At 39.1% G+C, this 25,197-nt stretch overlaps 1 protein-coding gene across 3 annotated transcripts in view; it reads right to left on the bottom strand.

Annotated features, from left to right (window-relative positions):
• The window catches only part of LOC148636252 (lysine-specific demethylase 4C-like), a 43,600-nt gene that overhangs the window by 15,020 nt on the left and 3,383 nt on the right, over positions 1 to 25,197 (bottom strand). Inside the window, exons 3-7 of one of the 3 annotated variants that reach the window (XM_088623529.1) lie at positions 25,011 to 25,075; positions 9,821 to 9,981; positions 9,283 to 9,458; positions 8,079 to 8,193; positions 7,138 to 7,331 (exon numbers count right to left, since the gene is read on the bottom strand). In XM_088623529.1, the coding sequence (XP_088479655.1) occupies positions 7,138 to 7,331; positions 8,079 to 8,193; positions 9,283 to 9,458; positions 9,821 to 9,964 (629 nt within the window). In that variant the 5' untranslated portion in view covers positions 9,965 to 9,981; positions 25,011 to 25,075. The remainder of the gene's footprint in view (positions 1 to 7,137; positions 7,332 to 8,078; positions 8,194 to 9,282; positions 9,459 to 9,820; positions 9,982 to 25,010; positions 25,076 to 25,197) is intronic. The other 2 variants (XM_088623530.1, XM_088623531.1) reach the window with 2 other exon arrangements.

The raw sequence follows: 25,197 nt of genomic DNA, 5'->3' as shown, positions 1-25,197 counted from the left end.
GAGACTTTTTAGGGTTTTTCTCCAGATCCCCTCCCTTTATTTCTAATCCTTCTGCTATATGGAGGCCTGCTAGCAACATGGTTTCACTGTGTGAAATGTCACAGACCTGCCAATGAAAATCAAGGCACCTGACCCATATTCCTCTATCCAAAGGTTTAATGTCGCCAGCAGGAATCATTTGATTCAAATAAACTTTGAGACATGGTATTCAACACACTGCCACTTATGTGATAGCCACACTGTCAATTCATCCAGGCACAAATCAGCTGCCAAAATGCATTTTCCGATATTTAAATGATCTCTTATATCTTTTAATTAAATACTTTTGGGTGAGAATATTTGATGGCATGACAGTAAACCCCTCAGTTTAATGGACTTCGCTTTAAAGGACTTTGGGTTTTATTGGACAAAATCTGATAAGTGGAAGTTTCGTCTATAGCTTCAGAAATACCCGAGTTTCCCAGAAATAACAGGGAAACACACAGATAATAAAAGAAGGTAAAAACAAATACTACATACTGAAGGTATAACATTTCTATCAGGAATATCTATGGCCCCCTGTAGGGGTTGGTCAAATGTTTATGATGGTTGTTGTTTGTGTTTCGTATGCTTGAGTGAGTTTTATACTCGTGAAATAGAGAGCTTGTGTATTTATGATTAAAAAAGGCACAGGAACAATTTTCATTGACTGTGTTAATTATAATTAAGAAAATAAGTCAAAAGATTCAGTAATACACATATTATATATAGTATTATATTTCTCATATAATGGTGTTTTGGGGCTGAAAAAAATAATTTGGCTATAACGGATACCGCTTTCCCCTCTTAATCGATTAAACCAACTCATTACTGTATATATATGTAGACTGAATTATATTTTAAACATAGTTAGCAGGTAGAAAATTAAACGCTTAGCGATTTACTGAGAAGCATGCACATTACAAGAGTGACCTCTAGTGGGGGGAGAGAGGGATTGAAAATAAAAAAAATAATTGGGAAAGTCAAATAAAAATTGTTTGAATGATACTTAATTGATAAATGATACTTTCAATTTAAAGAAAGTAATGAAAGTGTTTGCTTACTGCAATTCCCAGCAAAGCAGGGCTGTTCTCGAAGATTATCAGCTCTTTAAAGCTGCATTACATAGATATCACAGAAGACAGGAATCAACACTACGGATGACACTGCACTTGAATTCCTTCATTTTTGCCCTGTGGTGCATTCAACTGTTCCTTGCTAATTTGTGCTACTCCATTTTCATCAAACCAAATCCAAAAATAACCTTAACACCAACTGGCCTGATGCCATTATTACCGTCATGAATGTGGACCAAGAACAAAATAGTTTTTTTTTTCCAACTTTAAATGTTTTTTTTTTAATTAGTATTAAATGATTTTTATTAATTATAAACCAGGAAATAACACCTGTCATTTGTAGTGGCTTAGGTTAATGGTAAGCAACCAAAAGGCAAATTGCCCACCTTTGCATTCACATGAAATCATTTGTAAAAACTGTGGCCTATCAATTACACCTATATCTACTAATTAGTGTTACAAAGCATGTTTTTAATGGGTCTGCCATAAAACTGAAAACCCAGTGTGGTCTACACACACAGCTCTGAGCTGGAAGGAAGACTGATTCTCTCGTCTCTTAGCCACTTATAGCCAGAATCAACTAGTACATGCTTTGAGAAAAAAAAACACTTCAAGAGAAAAGCCATAAAATAGTACTTGCTGCCAGTCTTCATTTCTTACTTCTTTTTCTAATACAGGAAAAAATCATTACATCAAAAAAATCACATTTAATTTTTTTTTCCTCTAGTTCAGAATTTCCTTTTCCTAATCTCGCTGCCATTTCTTGTCAGACTCCCAGGAAAATGGGAGCTGGAGAAAGGCCCTTTCTGATCTGACACTTGGCAATCCCGGTGTCAGAAAGCTAACTGGACGTCTTTTCTGGCTGCTCCCTGGAGACGTGCTGTCAAGGGAGGAGGGAGGGTGTCTTTGACAGTAACCCCACAGAGGCTTATGGACACTAATGAACAGACACAGCTTGAGAGGTGGAGCCAGGCTGCCAGTCAAAAAGACAGCCAGATGGGTAAAAAACTACAGCTAGAGAGCAGAAGTTCAATGAATACATGGGTAAGAAATCAGACTGAGGGAAGGCTTCATTAAATGGATACAGATGTGCGGAAAGTTAGAAAAAAAGCAAAAAGGTACACTAATTAACAGACTAAATATTAGAAAACTCTAAACGATTTACAGAATTCCACTAAATACATACTGTATGAGCAGCAGGGCAGCACGATGGTGCAGTAGTCTGCATTGCTGCCTCACAACACTGGGGCCCTGGGTTCAGTTGCGGACCTAGGGTGCTGTCTGTATGGAGTTTGTACGTTTTCCCTGTATGGGACTCCATGTTCGGTTGGGTTTCATTCGCTTTCTTCCCACAGTCCAAAAACACACTGGTAGGTTAACTGCATTATGGAAACATTGGCCCTAGTCTGAGTGTGTGTGTCTCACTATACTGTATATGTGTCTGTGTCTGCCCTGCGATGGACTGGCGTCCCATCCAGGGTGTACCCTGCCCTGTGCCCACTGCTTGCCAGGATAGGCTCCGTCTCCCCTGCAACTCTGAATTGGAAGAAGCTGTTACAAAATGGATGGATATACTGTATGAGTAGCCTTTATATAAGAATAGGTACTGAATTTGAACCTGAAGAGGTATGTTTTACTTTTGTCTTGTGCAAAATCATTGTCCTAACAGGGACTTGTGAGGGATACCAGAACTATAAGGTTCGTATGAATTGAATGTCTATGACTAAAACACTTGAGAAATATGTATATACTGTACATATAAACACAGGAATTGTCATCTTATTCAAGTGAACATTTTGTTTCATTCAAATTATTTGTTTTGAGTTAACATTTAGTCTACCAGAACAAATGAATGCTTATAAACAAGAGTTCCTTATTCTTTGAGCAATCTGAAATGATCTGTCCCTGAGTATGAACATAGAGTAAATACCAGTTGGTAAAAAGTGGGGAACATATTATTGCTTTATTACAATGTACCACACAGCTGGATTCTCACAAAGCACGACAAAATAAATGCTTTTGGCCTCCTTAATATTTTTTCATTCTACTGGAAAAAAATGAGCAGTTCTAAGTGCACTGAAGTGGAAGAAACACACTGCAATTTTTATAGAGGCTGCCTTTCAACACAAGCCTGAAGAGCTAGAAAGAACACTTTTGGAATCAATAATCTATTTGTGCATACAAATTGTGCGAGACTAGTGCACTAATTATGTATGATCAGCTAAATGGTCCGAGGCTGTGTAAGAACACAGCTATTATAGAAAATAAAGACAAGAAAAATCAACAGCAGATTGTATGTGGATATTAGCAAAGCCAGGGAGCACTTATCTGATGATGGAGTTCTTTTCGTGCCACTAATATATTGAACCTGTGCATGAGTTCTGTGATAGTTCTGGATGGTTAGCTTCAAGAAACCCAGCAAAGAAATTAGTTTCCTGGAAGAAAGAACCTCTGCTATCCCCTTAAGATCCTTAAGATTTTCAGATCCTTCTCTTTCAGGGGTACATGATGAAAGCAAAGAAGCCAATCCCACATAAGAAAGCAAAAAATATATAGGTAATGTGATTGCAACTACCAAAAATACCTACATCCGAATTACTGTAACACTGATGAAATTCTATCATTGTGTGTCTAAAGCTAATGTCTGCACAAAGGTTAAAGAATTCAAGCAGTCTGCTACAAGGGTGCCACCTTTTCTCCTGTTAACCCAATTACTCTTATCGCAGGAAAAGTCACAGTGATTCATGGTGACTTTGCTTCCCAATCAGATAATTCAGCAGACATCTAATAATAAGCAATGCCCTCAATCTTTCTTTTGTTCCCAGGCACTGGTATTAAATATGGTTTAAGCTCACCTAGAATCACAATAATGCATCAACAGCTTAATGCTAGTTTATCTCCCAGCAGCTTGAAAACCTGCTAAATGTATGCCTTCTCTGCTGGATATTTAATATGGGGGATTTCTGGGGGAATGCAGAGCTTATCTTTGACAGTGTGTCAAGATCTGGCTGCCTTCCTTCTACATCAGAACTTCTTAACTGCTTTCTTGTTATAGTGAACTTGATGAACTGGAAAAGCCCAAGCACCAAAGCCCCACAAACTGGCTTAAGACTAAAGTTACAAATACTGGTACCAGAGCTCTGGGAACTAAAGTAGGCTTAAGCCCAATGTTAAAAACAATAATAAATCACTGATCAAACCTGCTGCTTTTTAACTACCGGGCTCTCCAAATGGCAAGCAAAGAAGAACTCAAGACAGGAAGAAAACCTGTTACACAACTATCCCCTAATAAGAATAAGAGCCAGACTGTGCTGATAAATATTTGTCAACAGATGGTATAATCCCACAGCTAATTAACCAACTAAATACATGACAAAGAAAGGTCCACTTGATGAACCATTTAATCACGGTACTGTGTAATTTATGGACTTTCTTAACTCCCTCGCATGGTTAACAATAAGGACAAAAGTGGAACTGGAGAACACCTGTAGAAAAGCTAACATTATTGGCCATATGCATAGTAGCTCTTCCAATAGTGTAAATGTAATTCTACACTTGTTTTAACTGAGAAAAAGACACATGTATCTGATTGTTCAAATCACAGATTTTAACTCTATTGATTAAGGAGGTACATCAATGCCTGTGGGGCAGCCCACAGTTATCTTAAAAGCCCAATTCCATTTCTCCAACACAAAAGAGTGGTCCCAGTTCATCACATCTTGTTGCTTTCATTCAACTTAATATTAAACAAATGCTCAAGACAGGCAAATCTAGCAAAATGTATGCAAACAGTTACAATTAAATTAAAAGTGCTGGGCACTTAGCAGATTGTGGGAGTTACACAATGGAAAACACTTCAAAACCACTCCTTTATTAATGTGTTTACAGATGGTTTATTTTAAAATATTTTATAGATAACACCGTTTACTGTCTTACTTTTATCTTCCTTTAATTGTTCTGCATTATTCCAAGGAATATATTTGTTTTCCATTGCATGAGCATTAGGAAATATTGTGAACCAGGATTTTTGTCTGAAATAAGAAGCTCATGAAGCTGCCTTTAGGCTCTGATGTCTTCAGGCATTCCCACAATCAATGTTAATAAGTAAGAAGACACTACTTTGTATGAAACAGATTAAAATACCTAAATTAAACACACTTTTATATGGACTTAGATTTGGCCTTTATTTAAAGTTTGGCTAATTTGTATTGTGTAATTTAGCCCAGACAGGCACAACGCTGAAAAAATAACATCTATGAGCCAGTAAAAACAAAATGTTTTTCATAAATCTTGTCAGAAGTGGGCACTAATTACATGCATGTACAGGGAGCATTCAGGATGTTTTAATACAGTTTCTAATATCTGGGACTTCACCCTCCAGCGAGAACTATGATTATACAAAAAAGGCATAAGCAAAAACCATTGGAAACGAAAATAATAACCTTGAAGCAAACAATCCACGATTTGTTTCAGAACGAACTGAAGTTTCATTGGCCCGTTTCATAATATTGCCTCAGAACTGACCACTACAGTGCCAATATGACACAAACCCATCCACCCATTTTCTCACCGCTTCCTCCAGCTCAGAGTCGCGGGGGAGCAGGAGCCCAGCCCGGCATGCGATGAGCGCAAGACAGGGTACACCCTGGATGGGATGCCAGACCAGCACCAAGGCACCCACACAGACAGCGAGGGCCAGTTCAGGGCCAAGTCCATTAACCTACCAGTATGTCTTTGGTAGTTCAGGTGGGCAGCTGCGTCTGCATGCGCAGGCTGCAAAGGAACAAGTACAGGTTTATTCGGGTGTGCGAAGAGGGCTCCATGGCTGAAACGTTGTGTTTCTTTACTTCTTTTCAGCATGGAATAAACCTGTACTTGTTCCTTTGCAGTACAGTGTACCTGCATGTCTTTGGACTTAGCACCCAGAGGAAACCCATGTGAACACGGGGAGAACATATAAACTCCAAACACACAGCACCCCAGGTCAGGAAATGAACCCAGGGCCCCAGTCCCTTGGATATATACCAATTAACTAATGTAACCTTCATTGTAGACCATGGATTGATCACATACAGTACCTAGGAAAAATCTGAATTTGTGTTGACCAACTACATTACATTACACCATGTACTGTATTGACCAATAATACCATTAGCATGCATAGGCTGTAGAGGAACAAGTACAGGTTTATTCCATGCTGAAAAAGAAAAAAGCACAATGTTTTGGCTGTGGAGCCTTTTGTCAGACACCTGAAGAAGGCTCCACAGCCGAAAGATGTGTCTCTTTTTTTCAGCATGGAAAAAACTTTTACCCGTTCATTTTAATGAATGGCTTGCTATGCACTTATCTCTTCAATATTTTACAATACATGAAATGTGAACATGTTACATGACCTGCAAATGATCCTGAATTATAAAAAAAGCTTCACTTTAAAGGTGTTGGTCCAAAGGAATGTCTCGTGATACCTGTGTGATAGGGGCTTATGAAACATTAACCATGAGGTTAACCTTACATCATTTTAATATTCACAGAAGGTGAAAATCATAGTGCCCCTTGGGTAACTTACAATTAAGGACCCTTGAATACAGCCGAGATAGGAAAAATCAGCACATTAAAAAGATCACACACACCTGTAATCATCTTTGAAAGAATATTTTGCAATTTTTTCTGTTCGGTAAAGCACATCCAATAGTAGTACACAGGATTAAAGTCGAGTGGCTTGCAGTAAAATTCTGTTTTTCCTTGCTTGGAGTAACCTTACTAACGAGACAGGCATTTTATGAGGAGACGCTTGAGTATTTTAAAAATATATTAAAAATACATTCTCTTCTTCACGTTCTTATAAGATGGTAACCAATTTTTATATTAAATTAATTTGTCTTTCTGATGTATTTCACTTTGATTATTCCACTGGCACCACAATTTTGATTCATCTTTATTTCTATGTAGTGACCAAGGAAGGACTTAATATAAAAGATATCCTTGGGTATGCTTATACCCAATTATGAAGATTATGAAAGGCAGAAATCCACATAGTTCTCACCATGACTTTGGTTCGCCGAAGTGGAGGTAATTAATGCTGTAGAGATCCATGTCTTCAGTGTGCCAGGAAAAGCTAGTTTTCCACATTCCAAAATAAAGATACGGAGTGTTGACTCCTTGAATCGAAACCCCACAGTCTTCTTCGATGATGTCAAGAATGGAGTTCAAATGAGCAATGTTCCACTCCTCAACATCCTAAAATAAAACACATATTAAGAGAAAATTAACAATGAGGAAGACCAGTTCCATGAACGCCAAAAATTAAAGCACGCTTGAGCTCATTTGACACACTAAACACAGTTTTGCACAAGCAAAACATAAGGAACGACACAGAGGATACACCTTCAGCCAGAAGTTAAGGTAGCCAAATACAATAAATCCTGAAAAAGTATTTAGTCAGATTCCCACAGTTAACACCTGCCTTCACCCAAATAGAGATAAGTAATTGATGTCCTGATTTAACACCATTATCAAAAGAGGTTATCTCCAATACCTTTCTAAGTCCAGTCTCCATGCTGAGTGTGAAAGAGTACCACACTGCACTGCACACTGGTGTGCCAACAGCTTGAACCCGGGCTTTTTAAGAAAGGCCTTGCTTATCTTCTAAGGCCAAATCGGGCAAGTTGATATACACTACAGCAGCTGCTGGCAATAATAGCATTTGTCATTCAATATTAAAATGTTATACAAGTGATCTTTCCATTAAAAAAACAAGATAAAATAAAAAAATAAATACTAAAACAAGAAATATCCACTCATTTTTGACAGAAACCCATTTCATAGGCAATTGATGACATGGACCAAACTGGAACAGAGATTCAGCACTTCTGTTGAACCATGTAAGAGCCAAATCCGTGTGCATTGTAATGACCTGATATCAACAATGGATAGCTTTTCACCCCAAACCACAGAGTTAACAAATGCCTGCAGGAGAACTCTTACTTCATCATACAAGCTGCCATTCACATCTGCTCCATAGATTGGCGACACAAAGGTCAAATTCTTCCAGTACTTCCTCTCCAGATCTTCATAATTGAGGTAGCGGGGTGTACAGTATCTGTTGCAACGCAAAACAAAGAAAGGAGTCATCTTCTCACACCTCAAATCAGGCACAAAATCAAAATTATGGATTCACATTAGGATAAAGGTCATCATCTCTCATGCAGAGAAGTTTTATGGGCTCATATTCAAATTGATAGTGTTAAAGAATTGGTCTGACGAGGAGCCACAAGCTTGTCAGTAACTCTAAAATTACTCAACCTTAGCTTCAGAAATGACCAGAGTTAGCAGTTGTGGGAAAACCACATTATGGCTTCAGATAGCAAAAGTAATCATTTGGATACTTCAATATTTTCAACAAACATTTTGATATTGAAGAAGCTGTTTTGTAGGTGATTTATGTAACACATTTTGGTCATCTGAGATAGGGTAATAGCATGTTCTTGTGCACAACTATTATTGATATTATCACTATTGTTGTCACTTTTCAAAATGGACATCTGGGTAGTTGCCTCTTTTGAAATAAACTACATATCAAATTGCAAATTGTAATTTAGTTCCTTATGCGTAAAGTTGTATAAGAACATAAAAAAGGTTATAAAGGTGGCATTAGGCCCCACTCGCTCAATTGGTTTCTAGTAAGAAGGAGCTGAGAATTTTGAATATTGCGTTCAAAATATTGAATAAATCAGGTTCCCACAAAGTCCTCTCCCTTCAAGTCTAAAACAGTTCGGTTCTTTAAGCTTGTTTTGGACATTCCTGGTTGCTCTTCTCTAAATCAACTCCAGAGCAGAAACATCCTTTTCGTAACACGATGCCTAGTCTTTTTCACAAGCAGTTTCTTTAAGCTCCTCGAGTCTATAGCTTATGTTTTTTCTACTTGCGTGTAAAACTGCGTACTTGTCTAATTCAAATGTAAACTTCCGCCTGTTTATCTAGCCCTAAGTTTACCCTGTCTCATTTTTTAAGCTGACTTACTAATTATCCCAGAATCTCGTGCATTGATATAACGAGGAAGAGGTGGCCCGAGTGGCCCGAGTCGAGGATGACCAGCCCCGGTCCCGGACGGTCATCCGACACAGCTGGCTCTCATTCCAGCTGAGCTGCACACCTCCAGCGCGGACGCCCTGTCTGGCGCAGAACTCACTTGTCGCTGTTGGCCAGCCGCCGGAACTCCTGGACGCTCAGGGGCTTCTTCTGGATGTTGTACTGCGTGAAGAGGCCGGACTGCCCGGCCACCATCTGCTGGATCGGCGCCTGTATCACCAGATCATCAATGTCGTCGTAACTGCGCCTCGGTTTCCAGCCCTTGGGAGGGATCACCTGAGGAGAGAGGATGTTAAAGTCAACTGACCCCAAAAAAAAAACTGACACCCCCCCCCTCTATAAAGCCATGGCAGCACTGTGTTCATTCACTGTACAAATGAAACCTCACAGCAAATGATAAAGTGCCAGAAGGTCTTGAGTCACCTAGCATTCAGACATGTTGCATTCCCATGTGTTACTATTAAAGCAGATGACATACATCAAAGAGACAGCAGCAGAAACTTAAAATTACACTGGCTTTTTGCAGCCCCTCACGGGCTTTTTTAAGACTTTGGATACTGAACGAATGTTTCCTTGAATGTCATGAGCGCCGAACTCCAACCCAAACGGATAAAGTTCATCGTTGACTATCGCCCTACCTTGGCCAAACCTGCACGGTGAGCTCCTTGAGATTCCATGCTGACCAGGTACTTATTAAAGTCTTTGAACTCCTCCATGGTAGGCCTGAACGTCATGATTTTACAGGCCGGGTTTGCCGGAGAGTCTGCCTCTGCGCCGGCCATCCTGGCTGAGCGCTGCCCTGCGAGAGGGAAAACCCACAAAGCGACTGAGTTTACACAGGACGGTGGGTCAAGACTTGTCAATACACAGGCAGGAGGGAATAATCATTCAAGTGGCTCAGACTTGTAGTCATTCTCTTCAATACCGTTTCCACTCTGTTGTTTTTTTCATAAAAGTTAACAAACATCACTCATTAAAGAACTGTTTTTAATCCCTAAATTACAGTGGTTTACAACAGTGACTTTAAATAAACACACCAGATACCTCCCCAAGAGTGGTTACAGTAAGACCTGGCAAGATACAGAAGAAGGTATATTGTGTATATGGGTGCCTAAATTGGTCTGTGGAGCAAAGAAAAGAACAAGGCAATAGGGCCTCTGCTGCTCACTGTTAGCAGGGTGATCACGCTGCATTCAAAAGAAGACAAATGATGGCAGTTCATGCGCATCGCAGGCCCCAGAATATTAAGAGAGAGGACACACTGTGCTATAAAGTGAAGTGTTGGTGCCATGCCCATACAATCAACTACAAATGTATCCACCGGAACTATCCGATGTTACCACCCCAGCATGGGATATAATGGAAAACAGTGAAATGCAAGGCTCCTAACCCCACGCAATGTCAGCAGTAAACAGTAACACTGACATGTTCTCCTGTCTTCTGTAAAGCGTGCTAATGCTTCAGGTGAGCCCAAATGTCATATCAATCATCTCCTTCAAATGAAGAGCATCCTAATGCAATAAATGTCTTTATACCTTAAGAATGTTTTAAAAATAGCAAATAATGCATAGTTAATAATTTTATTATTATTTCATATATATATTTAACATACCAAAACAACTTTAATTTGGATGATAAATATGGTCTCCTGCAAATGATCCTCTCCAGTCCTACTGCTGTAACTGTTAAAAGGCCCTTTACCAGCAATGTATGCTATCTTAATGTGCAGGTGCTTGTTCAAACTCAAATGTCCAATTCCAGAATTTTATAACATTATGTTTCAAAGCTCTATCTTTCAAATAATGTAAAGCTAACTCTAAACACTAACCTACACATCAATTAAACTCAACAACTTTTTCAACATATATTATTACTTTTATAAGATGAAGACTTTAGGAGTTTTAATTAAGAAAGGCTAAAGGTTAAACTTATCATGAAAACACACAAGAAAATAATATTAAGACAGGTATGTAAAAATCTTAGAAACAAACTTAAAGTGTTGAAGTGTACCCATTGAGATATTCCCTACTGGTGTATACTAAATGCAATTAAGAGACTGTCAAGATAAGGCTTTGGTTTCTTAGGATATTCTGACAGGTGCAAAAGATTCCTCCAGACAAATGAAGCATGTATTTAGAGATAATCTCCTGGATATAAAACATAGGAGGTTGAACTTTTTTACTAGGAAATCCTCAATGCTGAAAAATACAATCTTTTCTTATCCCACTGATAGACAGGATGACAAAACCAAGCCCTAAAGCCTTAAGAGGCAAATGAACAAATATTCAGAGTTAACCTGCTTCAAATACTGTTGGAAGCAGTAATAACATAAATGAAGGGATTAATCACTGCCTTAGTGACCTGGCATTTTCTTATTTATGGATGGATTTACAAAGCTTTTACATATCCATATCCTACAATGTTAAATATCCCAACTTCTCAGGTTGAGAAACGTGAAGACACCACAAAGAAAATCTGCAGTTCTGCTTTACAATACTAAGTGGATTAATTCAGATGTGGTCCACACCTAAAGAGAGGTTCTACAATGATGCACAATGAAAACACGATAGTCCAGTGTTGACATCAATAGCTCATTTTCACAAAGATAATATGATATATATATACTGATGGAAAAAAGAAATGCAACATTTTCTGGAATGAGAATACTATAGCTTATGTATTTTCACAAAAAGTTGTCAATTTGTTTTAAGCCCTCTGGCTTTTACCCAACGAGGTCCAGGTGGAACAATGCCTGATCAGGTCACCTTTAAAAAGGCCTTAATTCAAAGCTTAGGTCACTGCAAGAAAAAGGCCACACTTAGTCATTTTTCTGTGCATTCCATAACGCCTCAAATGTCACCAGAAGCAAGGGAGAGGGCTATTGGCATGCTGCAGGCATGTGTCAGCATTGCCAGACACTATGGAGTGAGCTGCTCCACTGTGTCCCGACTGCAGAGAAGGTTTCAGCAGACCGGCAGGACAGAGGACCGTCCAGGATCCGGTCGCCCTCGAGTGACCACACCAGAGCAGGACCGACACATCAGACTGGTCCACCAGGATTCAGCAGACTAGTTCTGAGAAAACAAGGAACTGGCTCTTTGAGAAACAGGCCACATCCTGAAACGTAGAGGGTCACCCTTCTGGCACTCTCATATGCATCTAATCCATCTGCTAATCATTCTCAGACTCTAGTGGTAACAGAATAACTCCAGTATCAACAGAATGACTGTACAGTAGTTTGCTGTCTGCACGAAAACAGCCTGCAGAGCTCAGAGTACACTAAGGGGAAATACATTCAGAGCCAAGAGACAGATTTGCTTTCTTCTGTCAGTCACAGAACATCTGAGGAGGCAGCACAGAGTGGTGGAGTATTTTATTTGCTTGTGAATGCAAAGGCTTGCAAGATGGCAACGTGTATAGAGACGGGATAGTGAACACTATGCTGACCGTTGCAATGTCCAAGCAAACTGATAGAGACAGGGAAGAACACCTTTGGTGCAGACTGAGGAAATCTATACAGTTTTGCATTCCTGCAGGAAGATCCAGGAGCATCAATCTTCCAGTAAGACAATGCAAGACCACATTTTGCAAGTATTACAATGGCACTGGAAGGCAATGCCAAAATCTTGCCACGCCTGGCTTCCTCTCCCAACTTCCAACAGAGCATCTGTGGAACCACCTCACCACTGATATCCACAGAATACTGCCTTGACCAGCTGCAGCTGCACTGGCAGAGTGGAGGACCCTGACTCTGTCCACCACTCTGTACGTGTACCCTGAATCTGCTCATGTCATTGCATGAGTGCAGTGTAGCGGCGAGGCTTATTAATAAGGCAGAATTAAGTGTTTCTGAGCTTTCCCAAATTAGGCCTCATTTCTCTGTTCATCTCTGTGGTGCAGCCACAGAGAAAGAATTCATGCAAGCTGATTTAAGATGTTTTCTTGTGATAAGAAACCAGCTCCCAAAGGGGGATGCACTTAGCTAAGCCTGGCTATCATGATCAATGGTCATCCATTGGCGCCTATCTGTCTAGGGAGTGCGAGTTGGACGTCTGGATTGCATTCCTAAGTGTCAGGAGTAAGTGACTCATATCTCACCTTGATCAACCAATCAGGGACTGGTAGGGCCGAGTAACCCACGTGGGACTCTGATGCCCATGGAACTTTCAGCCAATCAATGAGCTGAAGTTCCTCCAGGTAAAAACAGGCAACACAGAGATTCAACAAGATTCAGAAGGGATTCTGGAGAGGATTCTGTGGACTGTTCTAAAGGGAATTCAAAGGAGAATTCCAGGGCAGGACGGCCCAGGAGCAGAAGGCTCCCAAGGGCAGGACATTCTCGCAGCGCGCCTCCTGACCATCCTGAGACGCAGCCCGGACAACCACGGAACGGCCAGTGTGTCCGAGTGCCAGAACTTTCCTTTGTTCTAAGAGTCTAGAGTGGAGGTTGCCAGAGAGTAACCAGCAGCAGGCCTCGTGAACAGGTCAGAACTGTGGACAGCTGAATCACTATTCAGAACTAGCTCTTCATTAGGAACGAACCGGTCCTCTTCCTGACTTGCTGGGACCCACAGTCATCTTTTCTCCTGTGCACAAACTTTGCTAGTTAAAGCCAACACTAACTAGCCGGTCAGTGAGCATCAGCAGCGCACCGTCGCAAGCCGCACAGCACAGCCTGGCACCGAGCCAGAGAGCGCGGATTGGACAGCAACAGCCTGCAACTGTTTCTTTGTGCCCGCAGGAGATCTGAATCCCCAAAGATTGGATGAGTATTCAACTTCAATGCATTACAGCTCAAGAATTCAATTGTTATCCCAACCAGTTGATATCAATTTAATTCCTAAGAGTTATGTACTTGTTTCGAGTATCTAATGTAGAAGTTATAACCAAGTTCATTTATGAAACGGTCTTAATGAATGATATACTGAACGTATGTCCTCTTGATATATGTAACACTTCGTAACTGATTGAATATATATCTTTTGTATTCTGATAACCCTCTCGATAAGATCTGTTAGTTTAAGGCATATTCTATGTATTAATAAATGTATCCTCGTGTATTAGTACCTGTGTGTGTGCGTTGTTTGAGTTATGTCGCATGGTTGGACTCTAAAGCCATCAAAAGAATCAACTTTGTGATTTACTGCTACAATTAATAATTGTCTCAGTAAATGCCCAAACCCTACAGAACTGGTGCCTTCAGAGAGCCACTAACATTACATATTTGGCGTCCCTGAACGGCTATGAATCACTACAGCAGCCAGGAACGTGTTAATGCTCAGCAAGGACACACCCAGTGCTACTGCTGCTTTGTAACATGTTTGACTCGACCGTGTATTAAATTCCATACTGAAAAAAGATCATGATTTTTGTTCACATTTTCTGTGACTGAATTCAATATGTTGAATGTTTAAAACATTTGATTTAATCTATTATAATACAGTGCTGTATTTATGTTATTCCTTTATTTTACCACTAATTATTATATGATTGTTATATTATTATATTTAACTCACTTTAAGAATGAAGCACCATGCCTTAGTATGCAACAGTAGGACCCCACCCTCAGCACCTTCAGTGCTGAATTCGTTATCCTAAACACTGCGCCATGCTATTGCTTTGACATTGGACCATCAGATGTAACCTACTGTAAAATTCAACTTAGCACAAATTCAACAAGTGCAAATTTGTATTATTGAATTTATATTCAAACAACCTTATTTCCTAAAAATAAAGACATTGCTGTTATTATTTAAAATGTTTAATTGAATGACCCATTCAATTTCTTAACATAAAATACAACACAAAATAAGTACAACAAAGCTGAGATTCAGTTTTATAAAAAATAACATACTCCTTATACTGTAGCATTTTTTCAGCCCAAACATTAACCCATCTTGGTACTATGTGAAAACTAAACTAATAGAAAACTAATCATATCAATAGGAATGCAGCTCTCTTACACTAAACATTTTACCAACTAAAAATGTTCTTTCACAAGCAAATGAGCATCAAGGCAATGATCTTGCAATATCTGCTTTGCTGTGCCAGCAATACTGTCCAGGTATCCATTTCTAGATTCCCAAATAGTGTCTTTTTTGATACACCCAGTCATGACATACACTCCAAAGGAGGGCAGAAAAAGCACAGTTAAGAGGCAGTTTCCCAGACACACAACAGAAGAGGAAGAATTTCTGCGCTGAGAATTTCAAAACCAAACAGTGGCAGCAGGCCATGGAATAATAAGAACTGTAGAAACAGCACTTCATACACCACATCAATAACACAGGACCACCTATTCCACTAAAGAAACTGCAGCAGGGTTAGTCTATAGTCTATATCCCCCTCCATAGCCTCATGAAGCGGGATAAGACGGCTGTGGAAGATAGTCACCTGCAACTGCAAAGGACAACAAAAAGAGTTGCTTCTGTGGAGGGATGTTAAAATACTACTCACTGCACAGAGAGTGTGACAATGCTCAAGGAGAACAGAGGCAAACCTCTACTGTATGTGCCTCCTCTGAACTTCTTTTTCTTCCACCAAAACTGCACCCCAGAGCACGAGAACAACCTCTACAGCACATTAACAGCAACAGGGAAATTGAGAGGTTAGTGCTGAAATACCAGGTTTTAAGATCTAGTGCTCAGCAGCCATGTAAGCCCCGGAATGTATTACTTTCATAAAGATGGGATCACATCTGATAAAATATTTTGTTTCCCTAATTTCCAAATTAAAGTACAGTAACAGATTTACACACATTAGGACAGCATGACAACACTAAAACAGGCTTTCTGCATTATTAAAGCTCATCTGTATACATACTGTAGGTTAAGTGGTTTGTCAATTTCTTGTCCCAGAAAACAGCACATGTATATTTTGCCATTCAGCAATGTTTAAGTGTTTTACCTCTAAACAATGAACTGTATAAAACAAGCAACGGCATGCTTAAACCCTCTTTAACTAAAGACCTGGAAAAACAGTATGATGGACATGCTTCTAAGTCCGTAGGCCTTGCTGAATGTGACCCAAGGCATGTGATATTTGGTCCAACCAGCAATACACTACAGACACACCCACAATGGGATCAACATGTGGCAACAACAGAGTCAGGCTCTGACAGTGGGAGCTTTAAAAATACATTGTAAGCACCATCTGCCTATAAACAAGCCAGCTTTGGTGTTTAATATAGTTTTGGCACTGTCATCTCATCCCATATACAGTAAAGGACGTTACTTAGTTGAAACATGACTTCAGATGCAATGTCAACATTTCCACTTCATGGCAAAAGAAGCCGGGAATACGAGACAGATTCAAGATGTAAAAATAAGGATGTTAACGACGTGTTAAAAGCTTTTGGCATCGTTGAATGAAAAAGGACATTACAATGAGAGAAATAAACAGAACTCCAACATGTTATTTAAAAAAGATTAATAGAGCTCTAACAATTTAAGTAAATCATGTATCACGACTGCTGTGTAAGACAAGTGATGAAATATAATCATAACCAAAATGTCTTTAATCATGTCTTTATAGCACTTTCCATTTGGCTACAGAACTTGCAAGGCCCCAGTGTTATGCAGGAAAAAGGACACAAGATGGCACTATTGAACTAGGGTTAAGGAATATTTTGTAAAATCTGAACTAATCGCTGTGTCTAAATCACTGCATCTAATGTCAAATGCAGAACTCAATCTCTTGCATTCAAAAATATTACCTGTCTACTGTTAAAACAAATACCCTGAAATAGATCACAGGCAAAACTTATTTTAGACCTTAGAGCATCTGCTCATGACCATAATGAAGGTAAAAAACCACAATGCCTGCTGCTCCAGTTATACAAACAACACATTGACTGCAGACAGAGCAGAATGCATTACATGAATTAAGAGCATATGCACATCAGGGGTCATTCTTCTGCTAGAGACCATACCTTACACAGGACCAAGACAATTATTCTTCACGGTTTTGTGCTTAATTCTTCTATACCGTCAATGAATTTATTTTCTTACTGAGATTTAATAACCAGTCTGAGAAATAGGGACTGCCTATCCCCTTTTAATGTTAGGTGAACAAATAAACTGTTTACTCAATCAAGGTTCAAAAAAAAGCAGGGGACAAAGAGATGCCTTTACATTCTTCATGCTTAATATCTGCATTCTGTAGATAAAAACATATGGATTGTTTTTGAATGTTCTAATAATACAGAGACCTCACATTAACCATATCATTATGTGTACTGTAATTCAGTATATCATACCTTAAAACCCTTACAAATTAAATTTCCAAATGACTGCTTTTAAAATAACTGAGGTGCATAGAATACAAGCGCACAGTGATATGGCAGCATCTATAAAAGCCAAACAATTTTGTTAAAAATTGGCACATCAGATGAATCAAATATATTTATAACAAAATAATTTAGAGGATGCACTGGTTTTCTCAAGGGCTTTTCATTTTTCATTTCATTTCATTTTCGTCTATAACATGAAACATTCTATTTGTTTGAATTTTCTCATTCATTAACCACGAGCAGTGGGAATACGGCCTTTGTAAGCTTTGTGTATAAGCATTTATTTTTAGCTTATCGAATACAAGCCTTTACAGCATTTGTTCTTTTTTGCACTTCCTGTCATATAGGCTCGAACACAGCACCATCTAGAATTGCAAATTGAATTGTCACTGGAGCAAAATGAGTCACGAGTCGTGCAGCCTGACTCCTGCTGACCTAGGAGTCCTGTCCTGTACGGCAGAGAGGACATTGGAACACCTGCGGGGGCTAGTTCATCTTACTGCACCAGGGCTACCCACACCCCAACCAAGCCAAGCTGATCCTGGAGCACTGCTGGCCCACATAACACCCTCACAGCAGCCTATCTGCAGGGAAAACGAGCTGATGACGGGAGACTGAGAGTAACTCACATAACAATATTAACATACGAACAAGAAATCGAACCTCCTCCTTTCCATGTTCATATGTGAACATGCTTAAGTGAAACTTAAACTGGAACAAAAGACAGAAGGCGTAAGATGAAGAACAAGTTGTCGGCATCCTGATTTTCACCAGAATTCTCTGCCTGTGGAACACACACATACTGTAGGACTGAATCAAGTTCGCTAATGCAGCCCTTGACAGATCTCATGCCAGCCTAAACACATTCGCCTACTTGTGCTGCAACAGCTGTGGCTGTACATGTTGGCGTTTCAGTAAAGAATGAGGCCACATTACTAGCTTCTGAATTAAATAAAAGATGTGTCTTTATTCACCTACTGTATATCGGAATCTCTCATTTAGTGTATATTATTTGGTTTCACAAATAAGGCCTCTTCATAACGTTTGTATGGGGTTTTGGATTTGTTACAGCTATTTTTTATAACAATTGCCCATTTTAATTGCCTGACTGCTTACACAGGAAGCAGTACAGTGTGGCAAAAACAGCTGAAAAGCACTTTAAAGTTTAACGCCACGAACAGGAAATATTAAGTAGACTTTGAGACGAGGACTTAAAGCATTGTTCTTTTCTTTTCACTTTTAAGCAAATACAAATTTAGCAGGTTAGGTAAAAAAATTAGGGCACACTGGAAAAAAAGGTTTGACGTGAAGGTTGCATGTCCATGAAGTTAGTACTTCAACTATCTTCAATATGACATAAATGTGTGAATACAAATATATTAACTGTATGAAGTTCTATAGAGATAATATCCCCAAGCACCACAGAATGAGGCGAGAAATCATTAAACTAGTAAAAAACTGTGTATTATACTGTATGTATTATATGAAAGAATGCTCTGTTTATTTCTAGATTATAAAATAACATTAAAAATTATTTGTTTTTATTGTTAACCATATTAAATTAATATGTATGGAAAGAGAGATAACAGTATTCACACCCTTTAGAACTCAACATGCTGTGAGCCAGTTCTGCTCCACTGACCTCTCAGACAACTGTATACAGTAGAACTGTTCAGTATTATGAGGAAATACAAATCAAATTAATATATTCATTCAATGAAATGCTACATGCTTCTGTATGTAAAAATACAACAATTACATGAAGCCAATGGAAACATTGAAGGTTCAATTCTACTTTTTATTCATTTGAAAAGAATGAGCAGGTAATCTATCAAAAAACACTTGTGCTGCAATGGCAACACACTGAGATTGACCATCCTGACATGAGAGCACACTACTTTCTCATTAAGAGGAAAGGAATGGTGATATCAATAGACTGAGTGAGTACCTGTTGGATAGGTTCGATTGCTTTTTTTCTTCTCAAAAGAGTGATATTCGAGCAATGCAGCCTGAAAGAAATTGAATCGATGTGGTCCCTAAACGATATATGAGGTGGGGCTGCAGTTAGTCGAGGCTTTGGTCAAATTTGCATTAAGAAAATCTTAAGCAGAGTCTTTTGGCTAGAATCTCAGGTTCAGTTCCAATTCCCATCATGATAACATCCCATATGACACGGCAAAGTCAGCAGACTCCTGCTTTTTTATTTAGCATTGCTAATCAGCTCGTTGGTCTTGCATTTACTCTCTGATTTTTTCAAAAGCTGCTGTTGTGAACTGTTTAAGAACTGTGATCATCATTACTATTCTCATCACAGAGCTCAGTGATCAGAGAGTGATTGGAGATGATCGTGCCATATTGGACAACCTCTAAGACACAGGCGCAGACCAATTTTCTAGGTAGCCTCAGAATTCAGCAACGAACGAGCGTCGCCAATCTTCTACCGATGTTTTTCTACATTATTTAAATAACTGGTACAGTATGTTGCATACACAGATTACTGTGTTTATATCAGGATGCCTTGAAAACTCAATGAGTAAAAAGGGCAGTTAACATGCATTGAGTACTTAACAACATAAAGCAGCATGGCCTGAATAAAAAGAAACATAATTCAATTTTATCATGTAAAATGTGGATGTGTTTCTGAACTGATTATAAAAATGCACTCCCATGATTAAAAAACTATCAGTGAAACAGCAGAAATCATTGAGCAGCCGGTACAGCTTTCTCTATCACAAAACACACAAAAAAGTTATTTTGATCATTAGGCTTTCAGCTGTCACAATAGGAATTGTGCATTTCCACGCTGAGATTTTTGCCAAGTGCCAAGTTTGTCCTTGGGCAGCCTGGCAGAACTGCACCTGTTCAGGATTGTGGGAGGCACAGAGGGGGGTGGCGTGCCAGTCGTTTCTGCTGTACCCTGCAGATTTGAAGATCTTCTGTGCTGGTGACTGGCATCTGCTCACCTCAGGGCGGGAAGCAGAGGAGATCGCGAGATCTGAAGGGATAACCCGTAAACTCAAGGAAACCCTGTTCTCATTTCAATTCTTTCTTTTCTCTTTATCTTTTAAGTGGGTCTGTGTTCAGCACTGATCTACTTTTGGTTGCGTGGGCAAGTGGGGTGAGGGGTCTGCTCTGAATTTTCGAGACACGCTTAATTATTACGAACCTGCCTATTAAGAACTTAGACCTCATTGACTTTATATTGTTCTTCTTTTTTTACATTTTCTCTCACTTATACCTGCACTTTCACGTTTTATTTCCTTCTCCCTCCTAACATTTGTATGCAAATTATTTCTTTAGTTTTCTAACAGGGTGAAACAGAAATATATAACATCTAACAAACAATTTTTCTATTTGGCTTGTAGCAGGAGGCTTGGCTTGTGTCGTGACAGTGTCAATGTCACAGATCTGACAAAGAAGGAGGAGCGATTCTTATTTTGGATGTTGCTTGAGATGAGGGGATGGTGGGGTCTAGTGGTATTCTGCTAAAGAGTAAGAGTAAGGATTTCACCGACTGCTGTTCAGTTTTGTTTTTCAGCAGCAATGTTTTTTTCACTTATGCCGGAACTTGATTCCTTACCGACTTTGAATTTCTTCTTTAACATACAATGGATGTTTCTATTTTATCCAGGAATGTACCTGACTACATTCTCCTAACAAACAAATTTAGCCATCTAGATTTGCTGCAAAAAGAAATATGCAGTAGATATTACTCTGAGGAATCTCATTTGAAACACAGTGCTGGCAGATTTGCTAATAAGCAGTACTAGCTGGCAAAAATATATTTCTGGGGAAAAAATGTTTTTGCTTGTGTTTATGCCACTACAACACTGAAACATTTTTAATCTCCTGTCCAAATTCCTGACAGACCCTGCTTGACCTCTTATACTCTTCTGGGCAAAGATATGAATGCTACCATCAATCACAAATGCATAATCAAAAGAGGCTAGTTTTTAGATTCTGGCATCTGCAATATCAAGGAATTGTATGTCTGCTCTGGGAGTGATAGTTACAGGCTGTGTGTTTAACCCCTCAGTTAAAGAAGTTACTATTTTTGGCCAGGCATTAATCACACTCCACAATTGATTATGGTTTTACCTTCCAAGCAAATTACCTTTTCCTCGTCTCCAGGAACAGCTTAAACTTGTCCAGTTAAGCAAATAATGAGTCCAATTACATACTCCAGGGCTCAGAAAACTTGAAACATTCTGGCCTTCCAGGTCCGTCATGATGTACCCCTGGTATATTACTATTTCTCAAGGATTTCTCCATCATCACATCAGTGGCTAAATATTTTGGATGATTTTGGCGCTTCATTTGGGTATTAAATGAATAGGCCCAAGTCTGAATTACCTCAACTGAATACTATAGAGGAGAAAATTGACCCACACCTGACTGCACCATTGGTCAAAAACATTTCTTTACATGCCATTACTGTAAACAATAGAAGAACATTCTCAGACATGGAAATACTGACTTAAACAGATGGACTCATTGTCTCTAGTTCACCTGAAGTTCATGTCTCTATAATAATATGAATGAACGTGCTTCCTGGTTTAAAGGGGAACTGCCGTCCCAATTTCTCAGACCGGCTATTAGATCTTGGTATTAAAAAAAATTCATTGACATTATAGAAATAATGAAAAATGTTGAATTAGGCACAAAATTGTGAACTTTGTGAAAGTACTGTAAGTCCCCATGTTGACACAACTTGCATTCGAGTTCCCACGAATTGCCATGTGATGCAGCCCTTCCTGCTCACTAACCTCTGTCATGAATAATATAACAGGATGTACAAGCGTATAAATACAGGTTGTGCAGCAGACACTTCGCCCCAGATATGTCCCAACGTGATCTGCATGCAGAGTTAACATGTACTATTTGTCGGCAAAACCGTCTCGAAAACGAAGGCAATATTTCTATTAGATTAAAAGAAATGTATTCACAAGCCTGCTTGTCTACAATGTCATACTGTAGGTCCACACATGTCACTGGATGTTTTGTTGCCTTGATTTGAATTGCAGAAAATGGAACTGCGCATACCTGGAAATTAGTCTATTTTGTGATGTAAGTTACAAGTCACTTTTGTTGCAGTACTATTGTTGCAGTTTGAAATGCACACATAAATGCTCATTCTATCTTAACCTGAAATATGAAAATAGCGTTGAAGTTCCCCTTTAAATTGTTGTAGTTCTGTGGTTTTCCCTTTCTTCTGATTTATGCTACTGGGATAGATTGCATTCTAGAGAATCAAAATTCATATGGAGAGAGCAGAAACCACATATTCAATTTTCACCTCCACAGTGTGAAAGCACTGCGGGAAGACTGGCTTTGTTAAATATTCCACTTGATTTCTACATTAAACATGACTGTATCTTCATACCCATGTGGTCTCACCATGTAGACTTCAATGTTTGCACTGCACTTCAGTAGTCACCTCTTAGACATGATAGACCCCATAATTACATAATTAGTTAAGAACTGGCACTTAATTGAAAGACTAATGAAATCACTGAAAACACGTAAAATGCCTTTTTGGCATATTTTGCTGGCTTTTTCACAATAAATTGACAAAAGAATTCAGAATCTTACAGATATCGTATTTTCAATGAAGATGGCTTTCAGTTTTTGCAGGACCTAGAATTCCAGTACAGGCTTCTGGGCTCTTCTTTCTAAACTAATGTCTCTGTTCTGCACACCTGTGTCATCTCCTCCAATGTATATCTATCTGATATCAGCAGTGAAGCAAAAGTGTTGGCTTCTCCAATTAGTCTTGCTGTTACAGACTTCACATACGCCCCTTGCAGGGGTTATTATCTGGAATAGGAATTTGAATGTTGCAGACATAGTCATCTTTTCCAACAATATTTGGGATAACACAAATTCGGCCTCGAAAAAATCCTGGAGCTATTGAATGATCCTTCACCAAGCTTCTTTGATCTGACATGTATAATATTGTATGGAGTTTGTAGTACCCTCTATATGCTCTGTTTGGGGGGTCTTATGGGCTCTGTTTTACAGGTTTGGGGATTTTAGAAGTTGTTAAATTCAGTAAATGGGTTTATTCCAGTTTCTCCATTATTGCACATACAGTAGGATTATTCCATGTTCACATTTAGCACTCTTGCTGGATGATGGCTCTAATCCAGTCTGCGAGTCTCTGCATTCCCTCTCCTGGCATTACCGGATTCTGGCCCATCTTGATATTATTTATTTAGCACTTTCAGCTACTGAGATCCATGGTGCCAGTAGGGAGGAAATGGAGACTGGAGTGCTGAGGCAGTCAAAGAATTGGTGCCTGCATTTTAGGGGTGCTTAAAAGCAGAAAGTGGGGAGTGGAGTAGCACTAAGGGGGCAGTGTGAGCGCAGTTCACGTTTTTGTGCAGCAGACCTATTGCATTTGACCATGCTTGGAAAATCAAACTTTGATCACCGAAAAGGAAGATGAACAGCAAATTTAAAGTTTGCCTGTACAACTAAAAATAAAACAACTAATAGCATAATTATCAGATCAACATATACACGGTTTTCCCTTCACTTTCGAGTAACTTTAAATAATGTATTATCAGATAAAATTTAGTGATGCAAACAATACAATATTCAATTGTAAAGTAGTGTTATGGTCAATAATAATGATGCATTGTTTGCATTTCAAACAGATTTACATTTAAATGAGCAATGCACTAACTATCATTTTGGAAAAAGAAATGATCTATTTTTTCTTCATATTCCATATTCTGCTCTTCATAATGGAACGTTCCACAATCAATATCACAGATAACCGAACGTTAGCTTGTTTCATTTTTATTTAGATTTTTTTTTTAACATTTTAATACCGGTACTACTTTCACACCCACCATCAATGCTTTCACTCTCTCGCCTTGCATGTGTGTTGTGCACACCAACTCCAAAACAGGGGCCCACCCTGACAGCAAGCCGGGATTAAACTAGCAAGGGTGCTGATCAACAGAGCTCAGAGATCTAATGTGCTACCAGGAGAACTACATAACTACAGAACAGCCAGTGAACAGGCTTAAATCATGGTAACATGGCAGTTCGAACAGTACAGGCCACTCCCTGCACTGTGATAGAAGTTGGAAAAGAATATAACAAGTGGTGACTGATGCAGCGTGAATTATCTAATTTTAAAATCCACCCAATTTAAAGACTTCTTATTTCTGAGACTATCCATCCACCCACTGCCAGAAATGTGCTTATTATGGTAACAGTCGCAGCAGACCACAGACTCTACAGATCACATGACTACTCTGCACCTGCAGGGGGCGCCAGTCTAAGAGTAAAGACCGGAGGTGCGAGTACTGATCTATAGAGGTGGAGCTGTTCGTAAAACGCTTTTCCAACACGCTGAAAGGTACATTATTTGAACTTATAATAAATCACTTTAAAACCCAAAACTTAATTACTTTGTCTCTTATACTGACCTAAAACAAGCAATACCCCTAATATACATGTAATTTCACTGACGCATTTCACATTGGAATAATAATGATAATACTACAGTGTTATTATTCACCAACCTTAATCTCTTCCACAGACTCACATGCAATTCTCGTCTCCAATGCAAATTCCTCACCTTAATTAACTGAAAAAAATAATGTTTTGGATTAGTTGTGCACCTTGGAGGTTAGGCTGTGTAATTATACTGCATACCCTCCCAGACAAAATGAAGAATTAAAATTATTTTTACAGCAGCTTGAAGTGACT

The sequence above is a fragment of the Lepisosteus platostomus genome, unplaced genomic scaffold (assembly GCF_059453375.1).
Source record: "Lepisosteus platostomus isolate fLepPlt1 unplaced genomic scaffold, fLepPlt1.hap1 Scaffold_188_H1, whole genome shotgun sequence".
NCBI classification, from domain to species: domain Eukaryota; kingdom Metazoa; phylum Chordata; class Actinopteri; order Semionotiformes; family Lepisosteidae; genus Lepisosteus; species Lepisosteus platostomus.
The sequence above is the reverse complement of the archived record's forward strand: the minus strand, read 5'-3'. Positions and strand labels throughout refer to the sequence as shown.